General features: G+C 59.8%; 3 protein-coding genes across 3 annotated transcripts; all 3 read right to left on the minus strand.

Moving 5' to 3' along the window:
• Positions 1-3,949: 3,949 nt before the first annotated feature.
• TMEM223 (transmembrane protein 223) lies at positions 3,950-5,185 on the minus strand. The gene is made up of 2 exons (XM_082782163.1): positions 4,881-5,185; positions 3,950-4,314 (listed from the first exon to the last, which is right to left on the minus strand). The coding sequence occupies exons 1-2, from the start codon at positions 5,161-5,163 to the stop codon at positions 4,016-4,018; spliced, it is 582 nt and encodes a 193-aa protein (XP_082638289.1). The 5' UTR covers positions 5,164-5,185; the 3' UTR covers positions 3,950-4,015.
• A 987-nt stretch (positions 5,186-6,172) lies between these two features.
• NXF1 (nuclear RNA export factor 1) lies at positions 6,173-11,547 on the minus strand. The gene is made up of 21 exons (XM_082782154.1): positions 11,446-11,547; positions 11,087-11,282; positions 10,841-10,988; positions 10,492-10,575; positions 10,260-10,364; positions 10,087-10,167; positions 9,933-10,002; positions 9,753-9,841; positions 9,560-9,667; positions 9,375-9,484; positions 8,112-8,148; positions 7,897-7,965; positions 7,722-7,777; positions 7,523-7,630; positions 7,361-7,419; positions 7,154-7,269; positions 7,036-7,078; positions 6,869-6,941; positions 6,601-6,783; positions 6,452-6,512; positions 6,173-6,332 (listed from the first exon to the last, which is right to left on the minus strand). Exons 1-21 carry the CDS (start codon positions 11,474-11,476, stop codon positions 6,294-6,296), a joined length of 1,866 nt encoding a protein of 621 aa, XP_082638280.1. The 5' UTR covers positions 11,477-11,547; the 3' UTR covers positions 6,173-6,293.
• A 150-nt stretch (positions 11,548-11,697) lies between these two features.
• STX5 (syntaxin 5) lies at positions 11,698-14,620 on the minus strand. The gene is made up of 11 exons (XM_082782155.1): positions 14,550-14,620; positions 14,131-14,325; positions 13,675-13,745; positions 13,491-13,546; positions 13,303-13,373; positions 13,102-13,218; positions 12,926-12,982; positions 12,735-12,816; positions 12,510-12,610; positions 12,280-12,401; positions 11,698-12,203 (listed from the first exon to the last, which is right to left on the minus strand). The coding sequence occupies exons 2-11, from the start codon at positions 14,314-14,316 to the stop codon at positions 12,044-12,046; spliced, it is 1,023 nt and encodes a 340-aa protein (XP_082638281.1). The 5' UTR covers positions 14,317-14,325; positions 14,550-14,620; the 3' UTR covers positions 11,698-12,043.
• Positions 14,621-14,936: the final 316 nt, after the last annotated feature.

A 14,936-nucleotide genomic window follows, 5' to 3' on the forward strand; every position in this document is an offset into this window, starting at 1 on the left:
GCTCCAAACCCTAACCCAAAAAATTAGGACACTCAAAACCCTAACCCTGGAGAACCTAACCTGAAAAAAATAAATAAATAAATAAATAAATGACCAAAAAGAAAACCCTAAGACCCTAACCCTAAAAAACCTATTAACACTACAACCCAAAACCTCTAAAACCGTAACACGCTAACCCTGAAAACCTTAAAACCTTAACCCCCAAATCCCTAAAATCCTAACCCTTAAAAATCCAACCCTGAAAAACTTAAAATCCTAAACATGAACCCTGAGAACGCTTACCCTGAAACCCAACCCTAGTGCCCTACCCCTGAAACCTTAAAACCGTGAATCAATCTTTGGAAAATAACATAGGCTCAGGAGAGGATCTCAGTAAAGTAGCATTTTTATTTGAGATTACAATGGCGGGCATCCCGCAAGCAGGAGGGAGCCTACTAATTCCATACACAGTTTATATACTTTTTTTTTTCTTCCCAAGGACCGGGACCCTCCCCTGTTTCCCCATTAACTGTGCAATCCAGGTTCATACTCTGCCTGGTGCTTCACAGAAAATACACAGCTGCTGGCCTGTTACAAGTCACATTTCTTTTGAGGCTTTTACTCTTCAAGGTGGTAATGTTTCTTACACCATGATTTCCACCTAATGGCGGTAAGGATTCTGGTTGTCTGCATTTTACAAGGTTGTCTGTTGTAATAAATCACTAAGTCCCAAATAGGATTGCAATCGAAGTTTACAATTTATTAAATGAATAGAGGTACGCAAACAGCACTGGGTGCACCAGGAGTCTTTGCTCCACCAACACGCACACAAGTTACATCAGGCGGCTTGTTTTTATGCTCCTAGGCTAATACATATTCATTACTACTCCTAGAAAAGGCAGGGTTTTTATAATTAGTTCCTGGAATCCGAACCCGCCGCCCACTGGCGCATGCGTTATCAGTCTCTGGCGGTCCCTCTGGGGGTCTCTCGTACTGAAGGCTCATAGTCTTCCTCCCAGGCTTTTCCCTTGTCCTTCTCCTTTGTTCATCTTGGCTGGATGTCAGAGACTTGCATAGTGCCCCATGCAATAGTCATAACAGTTAGCAGTTATTCTGAAACCCCTTTGTTCTTATCCCCTATTGACACGAATTGCTGGACCATTCCTTTGCAAGATACAAGAACTATATACATTAACCGCTCTGTTTTCCTTAGACTTGTGGTTATACAAGAGTATGTAAGACAGAAGGTCACATTTCATCATATCATGCGGCCCTAGCATTGTTGCATATTGACATGAATCAGATGAACACATTTCACAATCCCCCATCTCCTTTTTCATGGTATTGATTCGTGTTTTCCTTTCCAATCGAGTCAATACTTGCCGAATTGATATCAATTTTGGATCTTCGTTTGTTTTTATTATCATTAGGGAATGGGTTTTCTCTTTCCCTGGCTCTGGGTCAACAGGTACCGCAGATATTTGCATTTTTTGTATAACCGAGTGTATTAGTCTGGTAATACAAGGTATTAAACATGGAATTATTAACAATCCTCCACATACCCCCAGTAAAACCATCCTTATTTTAGCAAACCAGTCACCACCCATAAAGCCCCCCCATAATCCTCCTAGATTGATTCCATTTCAAGTTTGAACTGGGACATATGCAATGTTCTTCATGTCTTTTACAAGTTCACTTACAGCTTTTCCTTCTGTCGTGGTTTAACCCGGCCAGCAGCTAAACACCACACAGCCATTCACTCACCCTCCCCCCTCCCTCTCTGGGATGGGGGAGAGAAATAGGAAAGTGAAGCCTGTGAGTTGAGATAAAGACAGGCAAATAATAATAACAGTAATAATAAAGACAATAATGATGATAATAGTACTACTACTGCTGTGTATGAAAACAAGTGATGCACAATGCAATTGCTCACCACCCGCTGACCGATGCCAAGCCTAACCCCGAGCAGTCCGGCCCTCCTCCCCCTTTGGCCAGTTTGCTGCACTCCCAGCCTGCCCGCTGGCAGGACAGAGTGAGAAGCTGAAACAACCTTGGCTTGGTGTAAGCACTGCTCTGCAACAATTAAAACATCAGCATGTTATCAGCACTCTTCTCATCCTAAGCCAGAACATAGCATTCTACCAGCTACTAGGAAGAAACACCGTCATCAATCTCTAAACAGCAATTACTAAGGTTAAATTTTCCACAGACAACTCCTTCCTGTGCTAGTAAATAATCCAAGGCTAAGTGATTTTGATACAAAGCAGTTCTCATCTTGGTATTTCACTTTGCAATTAATCCAAGTGTATCTCCGGTTTTATTTACAACTACTTCTATTACAGCTTGTAACCTAATTATTCTATTAAGCATATATATTGGGGGTCCTATAGCCCCAGGATCCATCTTCTGCCCATGTAGCTGGATCATAATAGGCAAACACCTTCAAAAACACTTTCAGGGTCAATTGGGGCTTGTGTTACCGTTCAGCCTGTCGGGGTGATCCAACTCCTGGAAAACGAATCACAGTTTTATATGGGTTTAAAAAAATAGGTTCTTATGCTATTTTCTTGGGACAACCTGACCTTAGTGCGGGAGAAGTCCGGTCAAGGCCCTCTCACTCAGCAGTCAATGCCCATAGGGGTTGCCTCCCTCGGTAGACCATACACACCGCAGTGGAGGGTCCTGCCCCGGGTCTTGCCTTCTCCCTTTCCTCCCTTCAGGCTTGTCCCCTTTATCTGGTGCCCTTAATTCATGCAGAGCCTCGTTGCCAGAATACTAGTCCATCTTTACCCTTAGTTTCAGTTCCCTAGGAGTGGACTCAACCCTCCAAGCTTCGGTAGTTATTGGTCCCTTTACTCTGGGTGCGTGGGTCCAACTCCTTTCTGCTGTTCTCACAGCTGTTTCAGGAGTAAGTAAAACAAGGTACGGTCCCTCCCATCAGGGGTTCAATGATTCTTCCCTCCAGGTTTTTATTAAGACCTTGTCTCCTGGTTGTATCTTATGAATAGCAAATCCTAAAGGTGGTGTTTGAGCCATCATTCCAATTTCTCTTAGCTCTTGTAATCTTCCAATAGTAATTACGTATTTCTGGATGATACAATCCTCAACTACATTGTTCCCTAGAGGCATCCCTTGAGAATAAGGCATACCATATAACATTTCATATAGTGATAATCCAGTCCCACTGTGTGGTTTAGTTCTTATGTTTAAAAGTGCCAATGGTAAGCGCATTTCGTCCAGTGCATTTGTGTCTCCATCATTAACTTAGCCAATTGTTGTTTTATCATTTGATTCATTCTTTCTACTTTCCCTGAGCTTTGTGGGTGCCACAGAGTATGGTATTCCCACTGAATACCTACTGGTTGACATCATAATTTTATTATTTTAGAAGTAAAGTGCGTGCCCTGATCAGAATCAATGTACTGGACATGCAGCGTACTGGCTAGCACACTACGTAGCATATGCCCTATAATTCCGCTGCATTAAATACAGGCACCTACTAGTAGACTGCTTTACTGTGACAGATCCTACTAGTTACCACCTCAAAAAGCTGGGCTTCTACTTGGAAACACATCAGTCCATAGACTGTGCCCCACCTAAAGAACCTCTTTAGCAACCTGTGTTAAATATTCCTCTATTAAGCACTTAAGACACAGGAGCTGGAATGTTCCTGCCCAACAATCAGTCGCGTGGCACAGGAAGGATGCCGCACGCTCCTAGAAACCAAACCTGAGCAGCTCCCCACCTCCTCCTGCCAACCACGCTCAGCACACACACTATTTACCGCCCAGAAAAACAAAAAGTTGGAACATACACACCCCAAAAAACAACGGAGCTCCACAAATGCCAAAAGGACACGCACACACAGGTGGCCCCCTTGTCTGCCAGCATTGCCTGCAGCTGCAGAGTGGCCCAGAGCGGTGATGCCCCAAAAAAAACCTGAGGCAATGAAGAGACAGTAGAACAAAAGAGGTGGCTCAGGGTTTATTGGGAGATGACAGAGCGAACAAGGGGACACCTGGAGCCCCCCAGTTTCCTAGAGCTTGCGGTAAGCACCAACGGTGATGTCAAAGAGACGAGCGTTGTAGAGCTGGCCCCGCTTGTCCAGCAGGAAGAAGAAGGGGCGCCCCTTCACCTTCAGGGGGATCATGGCAGGCACCTCGGAGCGGTGGGCTCGACACGAGACGTGGCGCAGGGGCACGGTGAAGGAGGGCCCACGGCCCAGCCCCAGGGGCCCGTGGGTGCTGATAGCCACGGCCGCCCCCCCCCGCAGCAGTGTCACCCGCCGCACGGCGCGCAGGGGGAAGACGCAGCCCGCCGCCACGATCAGCGAGCCTAGGGGAGGCCGGGGGGGTGGGGGGGGTCAGCACAGCCTCTCGAGGGCACCTCCCCAAAAAATAAAACCTCCTAAGACCCCCAGCCAACCCCACGCTGCCCTGAGCAGAACCCCTGCACACCCCCCTTCCTTCCCCCTCCCCAGTCTGGGCCCACAGCCCCCCAAAAACCTTGTTCTGAGCCCCCCCTGGCCCCACAGCCCCCTTCTCCTGACCCCCACCGACTCCCTTCTCCCTTCCCCCCAGCCCCACACCCCCGTCCTCCTTCCCCCCGACCTCCTTCTCCCTCCCCCCCCACCCCCTTCCCCCTCCCCAATCTGGGCCCACAGCCCCCCAAAAACCTTGCTCTGAGCCACCCCCAGCTCCACACCCCCCTTCTCCCTCCCCCCTTCTTCTTCCCCCCACCCCCTTCTCCCTCCCTCCCTCTCCCCCCCGACCTTCTCCCTCCCTCTCCCCCGTCCCTTCTCCCTCCCCCCCACCTGCACCCCCCTTCCTCCCCCCCCCCACTTGGAGGGGCCAAGACCCCTCCACTGCCAAGACCCCGGGGGTCCAAGGTCCAGCCAGTACCGAGGGTGAGGCAGGAGGCGGTGAAACCCAGGCGCCACTTGTGGTCCCGGGGCCGGAGGGGGTCATCGGCACCGGGAGCAGAACTGGGAGCAGGAGCAGGAGTGGGTCGCAGCGCAGTGAAGGCAAAATGGGCCAAAGCGGCCCAAAAACAGCCCTGCCCCACGCAGAAAAGCCCCACCAGGCGGAAGAAGGGGCCGCGCTCGTGGCGGAAGAGGATGACGTCCCGGGGCACGGCCACCTCCAGCTCCAGAGCCGCCGCTGCTCTCGCCGCCGCCGCCGCCATGCCCCCACCTTCCGGGGCGGCTGCAGCCAAAGTTCCGGCCGCCAGGGTTGAAACGGATTTTTGTTTTCACAGAATGACAGAATTTCTAGGTTAGAAGAGACCTCAAGATCAGCAAGTCCAACCTCTGACCTAACGCTAACAATCCCCACTAAACCATATCCCTGAGCTCTACATCTAAACACCTTTTAAAGCCCTCCAGGGATGGTGACTCCACCACTTCCCTGGGCAGCCTGTTCCAATGTCTAACAACCCTTTCAGTAAAGTTCTTCCTAACATCCAACCTAAAACTCCCCTGGTACAACTTAAGCCCATTGCCCCTCATCCTGTCACCAGGCACGTGGGAGAACAGGCCAACCCCCACCTCGCTACAGCCTCCTCTAAGGTATCTGTAGAGAGCGATAAGGTTGCCCCTGAGCCTCCTCTTCTCCAGGCTGAACAAGCCCAGCTCCCTCAGCCGCTCCTCGTAGGACTTGTTCTCCAGGCCCCTCACCAGCTTCGTTGCCCTTCTCTGGACCCACTCGAGCACCTCAATGTCCTTCTTGTAGCGAGGGGCCCAAAACTGAACACAGTACTCGAGGTGCAGCCTCACCAGAGCCGAGTACAGGGGGACGATCACCTCCCTAGCCCTGCTGGTCACACTGTTTCTGATACAAGCCAGGATGCCGTTGGCCTTCTTGGGCACCTGAGCACACTGCTGGCTCATATTCAGCCGACTGTCCACCATCACTCCCAGGTCCTTCTCTGCCTGGCAGCTCTCCAACCATTCCTCTCCCAGTCTGTAGCTCTGCTTGGGGTTATTGCGCCCCAGGTGCAGGACCCGGCACTTGGCCTTGTTGAACTTCATGCAGTTGACCTCAGCCCATCGGTGCAGCCTATCCAGATCCTCCTGCAGAGCTTTCCTACCCTCAAGCAGATCGACACACGCACCTAACTTGGTGTCATCTGCAAACTTACTGAGGGTGCACTCGATGCCCTCGTCCAGATCATTGATGAAGACATTAAAGAAGACTGGCCCCAGCACCAAGCCTGGGGAACACCTGGAGAATTTTATTTATTTATTTATTTACAAAAAGGAAGAGAAGGGAAGGGGTAAAACACCGCCGTGACCAAAAACCAGCGGGAGGCAACGCTCACTTGAGGAACGCCACCTCAGGGATTTTGCCTTCCAGCTGCCAAGAGAAGGAGACAGGGGCTCAGCGGGGATCCGTGCGCGCCCCCCCCTGCGAGGGGGGACCACAGGCACATTCCCCCCACACACCCTGGGAGGGTCCTAGCTCCCCAAGCCCACCTTCAGCTGCGTGAAGACCTGCCCAGCCCGACCATAGTCCCAGTCGTTGTCCTGCAGGCACCTGGGGGTAGAAAATGGGGAGGGGGATTGAGGAAGGGTGAGGGGTGACTGCGAGGGTACACGGGGTGGTGGGGGGGACACACACTCACTTCTGGGACCACTCAAGGTTCATGCCTGACTGCATGGAAAAGGCTGCCAGCATCTCCTGCTGCTCTGCGGAGAGCGTGGGGACGGGGCTGGAGGAAGGGGTGGGTGCCGGCATGACGAAGGCCTTGCGGATCTCCTCCGTGGTGGCGTTGCGAACAAAGAGCTCGTCGTTGACGATGCAGAGGCTGAGAAGGAGGGAGGGGGGGAGAAAATAAGCACGGGAAAGGGGGCTGGGGGCGTAGCAGCAGCCCCTCTTCCCTCCCTCCTTACCCGGTGTTGCCAGCCGGCACAGCGATGAACATGCGGGTGAAGGCACGCACCGAGTCTCGGGATTTGCCATCCACTGGGGAGAGCAAAGAAGAGGGTGGAGGTGGGCACGGGGGGGAGGGGGGCGAAAAAAAGCTTTACAACAAGGAGGGGATGCGGCCCGGCCTCACCTTCCTTGAAGATCCCGTGGACGGCGAAGCACAGCAGCGTGTTCTGCAAGAGAGGGAGAGAGTGAGGCAGAGTCCAGCTCGGGGGGGTGGTGGGGGCCGCGGCCTCTCCTCCGCTCACCGTCTGGGCGCAGACATCCACCACGAAGGAGTTGACGTCGTGCTGGGTCTTGGGGAGCTCGTTGAGGAAGGCCACCACGTTGAGGCGCGTGTGCTTGAGCAGCTTGAAGCGCATGGCTGGGGTCGAGAAGAAGAGCGCTGAGCCCCCCCCCACACACACACACCCCGCGTGGGCAGGGTGGGGGGCACAGTAAGGGGGGGGGCTTACTGGGGTCTTTCAGCTTCCTCACGTTCCTGCTGTCCTTGAAGTACTCGTTCAGGCTGTTCCTGCAGGGACGAGCGGCCGTGAGGGACAGAACGACGAGGGGGGGGGCAGCTGCCTTGTCCCGCATTGGGGGGGAGGGGGGGGGCTCGGGGGAGTGGGGTGTACCTGGGTGGGTTTTGGGGCCCGAAGGGGATGCTGAGCGAGCAGCAGGCGCCGTCGTGGTAGGCATCGAGCAGCCCCTGCCTGTCACTCGAGTCGTAGATGGAGTAGTACCTACGGGGGGAGGACAGGGATGGACTAGGGGGGTCCACAAACACATCACCACCACCCCCCCCACCTGCCTCGGGGCCCAGCCCACACTTACTGCTGTAAGAACCTCAGCACCAGCGCCTTCAGGTCGTCAGAGCCGAAGTAACTGCCCTGGAAAGAGCCCGGAGCAGCAGTCACCCCCCATGGGATAGTGGGGGCACCCCCCGCCCCCCCCCCAGGCCTAACTGGGGGTGCAGAGCCCCCCCCCCCCCCCACACACACAGCCCTACCTTGCACGGGGGCAGTGTCGTGGGTGCCTCCACGTCGAAGGCGATGGGCGGAGGAAGCTCGTGGCCGTCCTAGGGGAGAGGCAGAGAAAGCGGTGAGGGGGGCTGCTCCCTCCTGCCCACCCCAGCACGACTGAGCGCGTCCCTGTCCCCCCCCCTCAAAGCTCCAGCAGGGGTCACAGCCAGCCCCCCTCCCTCCTTTTCCCTCCCACACTCACCAGGCGCAGCAGCTTCGGGAAGCGCTCTCTGACGGAGCTGCCGGGAGGGAGAGCAGTCAGCGTGGCGGCCGGGCTGCCCGCTGGGGCCAGGGGCAGCAGGAAAGGCCGCCCACCCTCCCCATCCCCCCACCAAAAAAAAAATAAATAAGTAAAAATAAAAAAAAACGGTCCCAACTCCACCCCCCTCTCACCTGCCCTCCCCAGAGCCATGGGGCACGCGCCGGGACACTCCTCTGTCCCCCAGAGGAGTCTGGGGCTGATAAGGATCCCCCGCCCCCCGCCCCGAGCCAGCTCAGGACTTACCTGGCTCGTACTCACCTGAGTGCGGGCGCCCAGAGAGGAGGGGAAAAAGGGAGGGGAGACAAAATCCCACTGGTCGTGGCACGGCCCTGGGCACGAGCCGCCTGTTTACAGCTGGGGGGGGCCCTCAGCGGGGCGACCCCAATTCAGCAGAAAAGGATGAAGTGGGGGGGGAACAGAGGGGCAGGCAGCCCTGGGCAGAGCCTCTTCTCCTTCGTGCCGCTCCCTCGGGGACCCACGAGCGTGCCAGGCTACGGGCACGGCCGCATCCTGAGCCCAGGACCCCCGCCAGCACCGGGGGCCAGCACCAGGGGCTACCTGGGCTGGGGGGCCTGCACCAGGCCCGGGACGGCCTCCCCGGCACCGGCCGCAGCGGGGGCGGCAGCGTTTGGCCACTGCACGGCTGTGCCTGTCTTAGGTTGTTCCTCCCGTGAGGAATCTTACCCGTCTCTGGCTAGCCAGCCATCGTCGAGGGCCAAACGCGGGCACGGGGGGCGGCGGCAGCTCCACCGGGGGAGGGGGGGAGGACAGGGGCAGCAAACGCCGTGCCCCGGGCCACATCCCACGGCCCCCCCCCACCCCCGAAAGCGTCCACGGCAAGGTGGAGGAGCATCGAGAGCCCCCGTCTGCACGGCAGAGGGGTGGTGGGAGCGGCGGGCGGGCAGCGGGGGGGCTCTGGAGAAGAGGCTGCGTGCCTCGGGGACGGGGAGGGGATAGAGGGAGGAAGAAGAAGGAGGGAGGAAGCAAATCTCCGACCAGCTGAAACAACGCTTCTGTTTGCTGAAGCCCTTCACGGCCCCGCACCACGACCAGGGGCTGTGGGGAAGCTTTTGAGGAGGGGTCTGGGCACCGGCGAGCACAGGGAAAGGGGGGGGGGCGGCCTCTCTTCATCCTGCCGTCCTGCCCCCCGCCGAGCAGGGGCGGCCCACGGGCCCCTAGGGCCGCCCCAAGGCTAACACTGACCTGACGTAAGTAGCCTGGTCCCGGAAAGCGTCGCATAGGGGGTTGCCGTCCAGCCAAAGCTCTTCCAGCTTGAGCCCCTTCACTTTGTCCAGGTCCCGTTCTGATTTCAGCTGCAGCAGGGCAGAGAGAGGATGAGGTGAGGGCGCAAAGAGCGGGGCGTGCAGAGGGCGAGGGGCAGCACCCACCTCATTGCGAGAGAGGTCAAGGATTTTGAGGCCGGCGGCTTTCTGTGCCAGCTCGGCCAGGTCGTCGAGGCGGTAGAGCTTGTTGCTGCTCAGGTTCAGGGACTGCAGCTGCAGGGACGGAGCCGAGCGTAAAGAGAAACCCCACTGACAGCAGAGAACAAGGAGAAGCCCCGCCGCCATCCCCTGTCCTCACCTCGGGGATGTTTTCCTCGATGATGCGCAGCACAACCAGCATGCAGCTCCGCTGGTTCAGCACCACATCAATGCTCTGTGACACCAAGTCTGGAGAAAAGGAAAAAAAGAGACCCAAAGGGCGTAAAGGCGCCGCCTGCCATGGTCCCAAATTGCCCCCCGGGGGGGCAGCAGCGCTCACCTGGATCAACACGGAGGCTCTTGAGGTCCAAAGCCCGCTGCGAGCCATCGTACCTTTTACTCATACAGAGCTGCGACAGCAGAAGGGAAGTGAGGGCAAGCAGGCGGCCCCCACCCCGTGCCCCTGCCTGCAACCCAGCACCCGCTCCGCTCACCTTCAGCTGCTCAATCTCCTCCGGCTTCAGCTCGTTCTGCAGGGACTGCGGCGGAGCCGACGAGTTGATAATGATCACCACCTAACGAAGGCAGAGCGGGCTAGGACAGGCAGCTGCGTGGAACGCGAGCGGCCGCTCTGCCGAGCTGCTCCCGGCTGGGCTGAGGCACGCACCTTGTAGTTGTCCCTGTCGGTGATCTTGCGAGAGACCTGCTTGAGCGCGCTGGCGGTGGTGGCGTCCTCCACGTAGAACTGGGCTCGGTTGTGGTCGTAGTGGAACTGAGAAAGGAGGGTGGCGGGCTCAGGGCGCAGCCAGCCCCACTTCCACCCCGGGAGCTGCATGAAGCCACCCGGCCTGCCCACGAGGGGAAGCGAAAGCAAAGCTGGACCCCCCCCCCTAGCTCACTTCAACAGGAGTGAAGGGAACGCTGCACAGGTTCTGGATGGAGCTCAGCAGCCACGTCTTGTCGTACTTCTTCCCGTAGGGGATCTAGGAGGAAATTTGGGCAGCGTTACTGCACCTTTGGGGTACAAGCGAGGTGCTTTAGGGGGCACGGGGAGCCGCCAACACCCCTAGGACAACACCCAGGACACAGCTGCCTTCTGCACCTGCCCCGGGGGGAAGAAGGCAATAACGGCCAGAGCACAGCGCAGGAAGAGGGGAGCTGCCAAAAAGCGGCTGCAGCCCCCGCAAAAAGGGTCGCTGATGGCCGTGTTCCCCCCCACTCCATTCCCATTCCTCCTGCTCCACTCACGGTGATCTTGAACCAGTTCCTCCGGCCAGCGTCCCGGCTCCCCCCACTGCCACCACCGCCACCACCGCTCCGCTCCGGGGCGGGGAGGTCGCGCCGCACCGTGATGTGGATGTTGGCCGTGCGGTTGGGCCGGGGCCCATATGGCAAGCTGCAAAACGCCAAAGGGAGGCCAACGAGGGGGGGGAAGCCGGCCCGGCCGACCCCAGCGGCCCAAACGGGGCCGCCCCTTCCCCCCACAGCACTCACTATCGGTTCCGAGGCCCGTCGTGGGCCTCGCTCATGGGGACGTCGCCGTCGTCCTCGTCCAACCGGGCCCGCAGCCCGGGGCCGCCCCGGTTGCGGGAGCGGTGGTTCACCTCGCTGTACATCTTCCCCCGGAACGGGCCCCGGCCTTTCTTCCTGCGGCCCGGGAAGCCTCGGCCGCCGACGCGGTCATCGTGCTCTGTCGTCCCCCCCCCCAGAGGTCAGCACCGGGAGGCCCCGCGGGGGCCCGGTTACCGGCGGGGCCTGCAGCCGCCTCCCCCACCCCACACCCTCCAACCCCCAGCCAGGCCCCGGCGGGGCCTCGAGTCCCGGTTCGCGGCTCCCCCCCCGCCCCCGCTCACCGCTGTACCCCCCCTTGGCCTCCTCCGCCATCGCCGCCGCTCCCGGGACCGACCGCGGCCCCGCCGCCGCACGCCGTGATGTCACTTCCGCTTCCGCCTCCCTCTCCACCGCACCGCGCGCAAGCGCGCTCACACCCCCCCCCTTAGCACACTCTAGCGCCCCCTAGCGCCCCGGAGGACCGCGCGCGGTGGGGTCGCGGGTTCGAATCCCGGCCCGGGAAGAAAAAAAAGAAAAAAAAGTGGGAAAAAAAAAAAGCAAAAGGTCCCATCAATTTAATGCGGCCCCCGCTCCTCTCGGGGAGGGTCCCTGCGGCCCCGTGCAGACCGGAGGAGGTCACAGCCACCATGACCGGCCTCGGCATAGGCTGGGGGAGCCGCGGAGAAAGGGGGGGGGCCCAGGGTGCTGCCCCCCGGGGGGCGAGGGGGGCTCTGAGGTCCTCCACAAGCACCCTCAGGCCCCAGCGTGTCCCCGAAACCCCGTCCCCCGCTGTCCGTGTGAGCCCCACGGTCACAGCACGACCGTGTCTGTCTGTCCCAGCCCCCCAGGGACAAGGTTTTGGGGGGCTGGGGGGGAGGGGGGGGCCCGGCCAGGGGCCGCTCAGGCGAGGAAGACGACGAAGACGATGAAAAAGACGATGAGGATGAGGAAGATCTTGACCATCAGCCAGCGGTTGGAGGTGACCGACTGGAAGTACTTGAGGATCTCCCCGTGCGCCGCCTCCACGTTCAGCTGCGCGTCCTCCACGCTGGCATCGATCCTGGGGGGGACGGACAGACGGTCAAAGGGGGGGGACGGACACACGGACGAGGCCCGGGGGGGGGTCCGGGGGGCACCTCTGGATCGTCTCCTCCTGCTCCTTCACCATGTGCGCCAGCTGCTGGAAGATGGAGCCCAGCTCCACGATGGTGGACTCAATGTTCTGCATCGTGTCCGCCCGGCTCTGGATGTAGGAATCCTGCGGGGGGGGGGGGGGGGTGGACACACCGAGGGGTGAGGTGGCAGCGGGGTGGGGGCCGGGGGGGCCTAAAAAAAAGTTTTTTTGGCCCCCAAAGCCATCCCCAACCTGCTCGTCGATCAGCTGCAGCTGCTGGCTCGTCCGCGCATCCATCTCGATGGCGACGTCGGCAGCGCGCTGCGGCTCGTCCTGCAGCATCGCTGAGCCCCCTGCGGGCGGCAGTGGGGCCTGAGAAAAAGGGAGACCCCCCCCCCCAAAAAAAAAAGAAACCCCCCCCCCCACACACACACACAAAAAAAAAAAAAAAAAAAAAAAAAAATCCCCAACGCTCACCCAAATTGCTGGCGGCCAGGGGAAAGGCGGAGACGGGGGCACGGGAGAAGTGCTCACGGCGGCTCCGCTGCTGCTTCAGGTTCTGGGGGGGGGGGGGGGGGGGGGGGGCAAAAAATGGTGGCGAAAAATGGCATCGGGGTGGGGGGGGGCACCGGGAACACCCCCACAACCTCCCCGGGACCAACGCTCACCTCCGTCCGCACCTCCAGCACCGATTTGAAGTCGTTGGACATGGAGGCCAGCTTGGACTGGGAAGGAAGGGGGGAGATCACTACATGGGGCTTTTTTTTTTTTTTTTGAGGGGGGGTTGGTTTTTTTTTTTGGGGGGGGGGGGAGGGTTTGGGGTGTCCTCCCCCCCTCTCCCTACCTGCAGGGACACCACGACGGTGTTGGAGTGCGTCTGGACGTGGCGCCCGCTCTGGCTGCCCCGCGCCCGCACCAGGTCCTGCAGCTGGGCGATCTGCTTGTTCAGGCTGCCGATATCCTACATGTGGGGGGGTCACGGTGCAGGGGGGGGGGTCAAAAATTATCCCCCCCCCCCCAAATATCACATCCCCCCCCACGGTACCTGCTTGATGATGTAGGTGAGCTCCTCGATCTCCACTGCCTTGTCGTCAAAGAGGGATTTCCTCTTGGCCACTGTCAGCACGGGGGGGACACACACGGGGGGGCGGGAGGGCTGTGTTCAGCATCCTGCCCCCCCCCAATAAAAAATAAAAAAAATTTGAGCCCCCACCCCAAAAAAATACCACTCACAGATGGTCAGCTTCTCCAGCTTGGCGAAGGTGTTGCTGAGATCCTTCCCGATGCGCCTGGGGGAAGGGGGGGGAGGTAAAAAAAATTAAAAGGGGGGAGGGGGGGGCACAGGGCAGTTTGGGGAACATTTTGGGGTGTCCTGGGCCCTCCCCCCCCAAAAAAAAACACGAGGGGGGGAACTCACTTGGCCATGAGGCTGAAGTCGCTGCGCTGCCGGGCGGCCCCCGCTGCCGCTCTGCTGGGCTGGAGCCCATTCTGCGGGGGGGGGGCACGGGGGGGGCACTGAGCATCCCCCCAGCACCTCCCAGTCCCCACCAGCAGCCTCCCAGTCCCCACCAGCAGCCTCCCACTACCTCCCAGTCCCCACAAGTAGGCCCCCAGCACCTCCACCAGTACTCCCAGCAGCTCCCAGTGCCCCTCCAGCCCCCCCACCAGTACTCCCAGCAGCTCCCAGTGCCCCTCCAGCCCCCACACCAGTACTCCGAGTCCAGCCCAGCACCCCCCCAGCACCCCCCAGACCCCACCAGCAGCCTCCCAGCAGCTCCCAGTCCCCACCAGCAGCCTCCCAGCACCTCCCCAGCCCCCCCCACCAGTACTCCCAGCACCTCCCAGTGCCCCACCAGCAGCCCTCCCCCCTCACCTGCCGGCCTTGCAGCGACTTGCAGGCGGACAGGAACTCCTGGGTCCTGTCGCGACACGACATGACGTCGGCGACCGGGGGAGGGAGGGGGGGCGGGGGCTGAGGGGGCACGGCCTGCGTCTGGGGGGGCCCCAGGTAAACGCCCTGCTCCGTGTTCCTCGAGCCGTGGCGGCGCCGCGCGTTCATCACCTGCGGCTGCGGGGGGGTCAGCACCGGCCCGGGACCCCCCCCAATCCCGGGCCGGACCCAAAATCCCCGGGATTCCACCCAAGAAGCGCCGGGAGAGCCCCCAAAATCCTCCCCCTCCCCCCTCCTTCTTCCTCCCCCTCCCCCCTCCCATCCCCGAGGGGAGGGGGGGGAGCGGGGAGGGGGGGCAGGGGGCGGGGCCAAGCGGAAGCCCCGCCCCCTCCCGCGCTCACCGGGCCTCGCGCTCGGTTCGGCGCCGCTCGGCTCCGCGGCCCCCCGGGCGGCGCGCTGACGTCACTGCCACGTCTCGGCGCGGGCCACGCCCCCCGTTTGCCCAGTGACGTCACGCAGCGCGCCGCCGAGCCTCGCCCCGCCCATCGGGGGCGGCAGCGCCCCCTAGCGGCGGGGAGGAGCCGTTGCAGGATCCCCCCCAAAACGCCCCCAACCCCCCCAAACCCCTCCAAAGCTACCCCGAAACCTTCAGAGCCCCCCGAAACCCCCTCGAAGACCCCTCCGAGTCCCCCAAACCTCCCCAATCTCCACCTCTTAGCCCCCCCAAACCTCCCCAACCCCTCAAAGCCCCCTCTGAGCCCCCTAAAGTCCCCCAACCCCCACCAAAC

This window comes from Aythya marila, assembly GCF_965140915.1.
Source record: "Aythya marila genome assembly, chromosome: 38".
NCBI classification, from domain to species: Eukaryota; Metazoa; Chordata; class Aves; order Anseriformes; family Anatidae; genus Aythya; species Aythya marila.

Excerpts from the sequence above, each read along its gene's own strand:
- NXF1 (XM_082782154.1), bottom strand. The coding sequence starts at position 11,476 with ATGGCGGAGGAGGCCAAGGGGGGGTACAGCG. Across the intron at positions 8,149-9,374 it reads GACCAGGCTACTTACGTCAG|CTCCGTCAGAGAGCGCTTCC; the intron begins GTCAGTGTTAGC and ends CCCTCCCGGCAG. Across the intron at positions 6,513-6,600 it reads AACCTTGAGTGGTCCCAGAA|GTGCCTGCAGGACAACGACT; the intron begins GTGAGTGTGTGT and ends TTCTACCCCCAG.
- STX5 (XM_082782155.1), bottom strand. The coding sequence starts at position 14,316 with ATGAACGCGCGGCGCCGCCACGGCTCGAGGAACACGGAGCAGGGCGTT. Across the intron at positions 13,547-13,674 it reads GACTTCAGCCTCATGGCCAA|GCGCATCGGGAAGGATCTCA; the intron begins GTGAGTTCCCCC and ends CCCTTCCCCCAG. Across the intron at positions 12,983-13,101 it reads CCGTCGTGGTGTCCCTGCAG|TCCAAGCTGGCCTCCATGTC; the intron begins GTAGGGAGAGGG and ends CTTCCTTCCCAG.
- TMEM223 (XM_082782163.1), bottom strand. The coding sequence starts at position 5,163 with ATGGCGGCGGCGGCGGCGAGAGCAGCGGCGGCTCTGGAGCTGGAGGTG. Across the intron at positions 4,315-4,880 it reads CGCCTCCTGCCTCACCCTCG|GCTCGCTGATCGTGGCGGCG; the intron begins GTACTGGCTGGA and ends GGCCTCCCCTAG.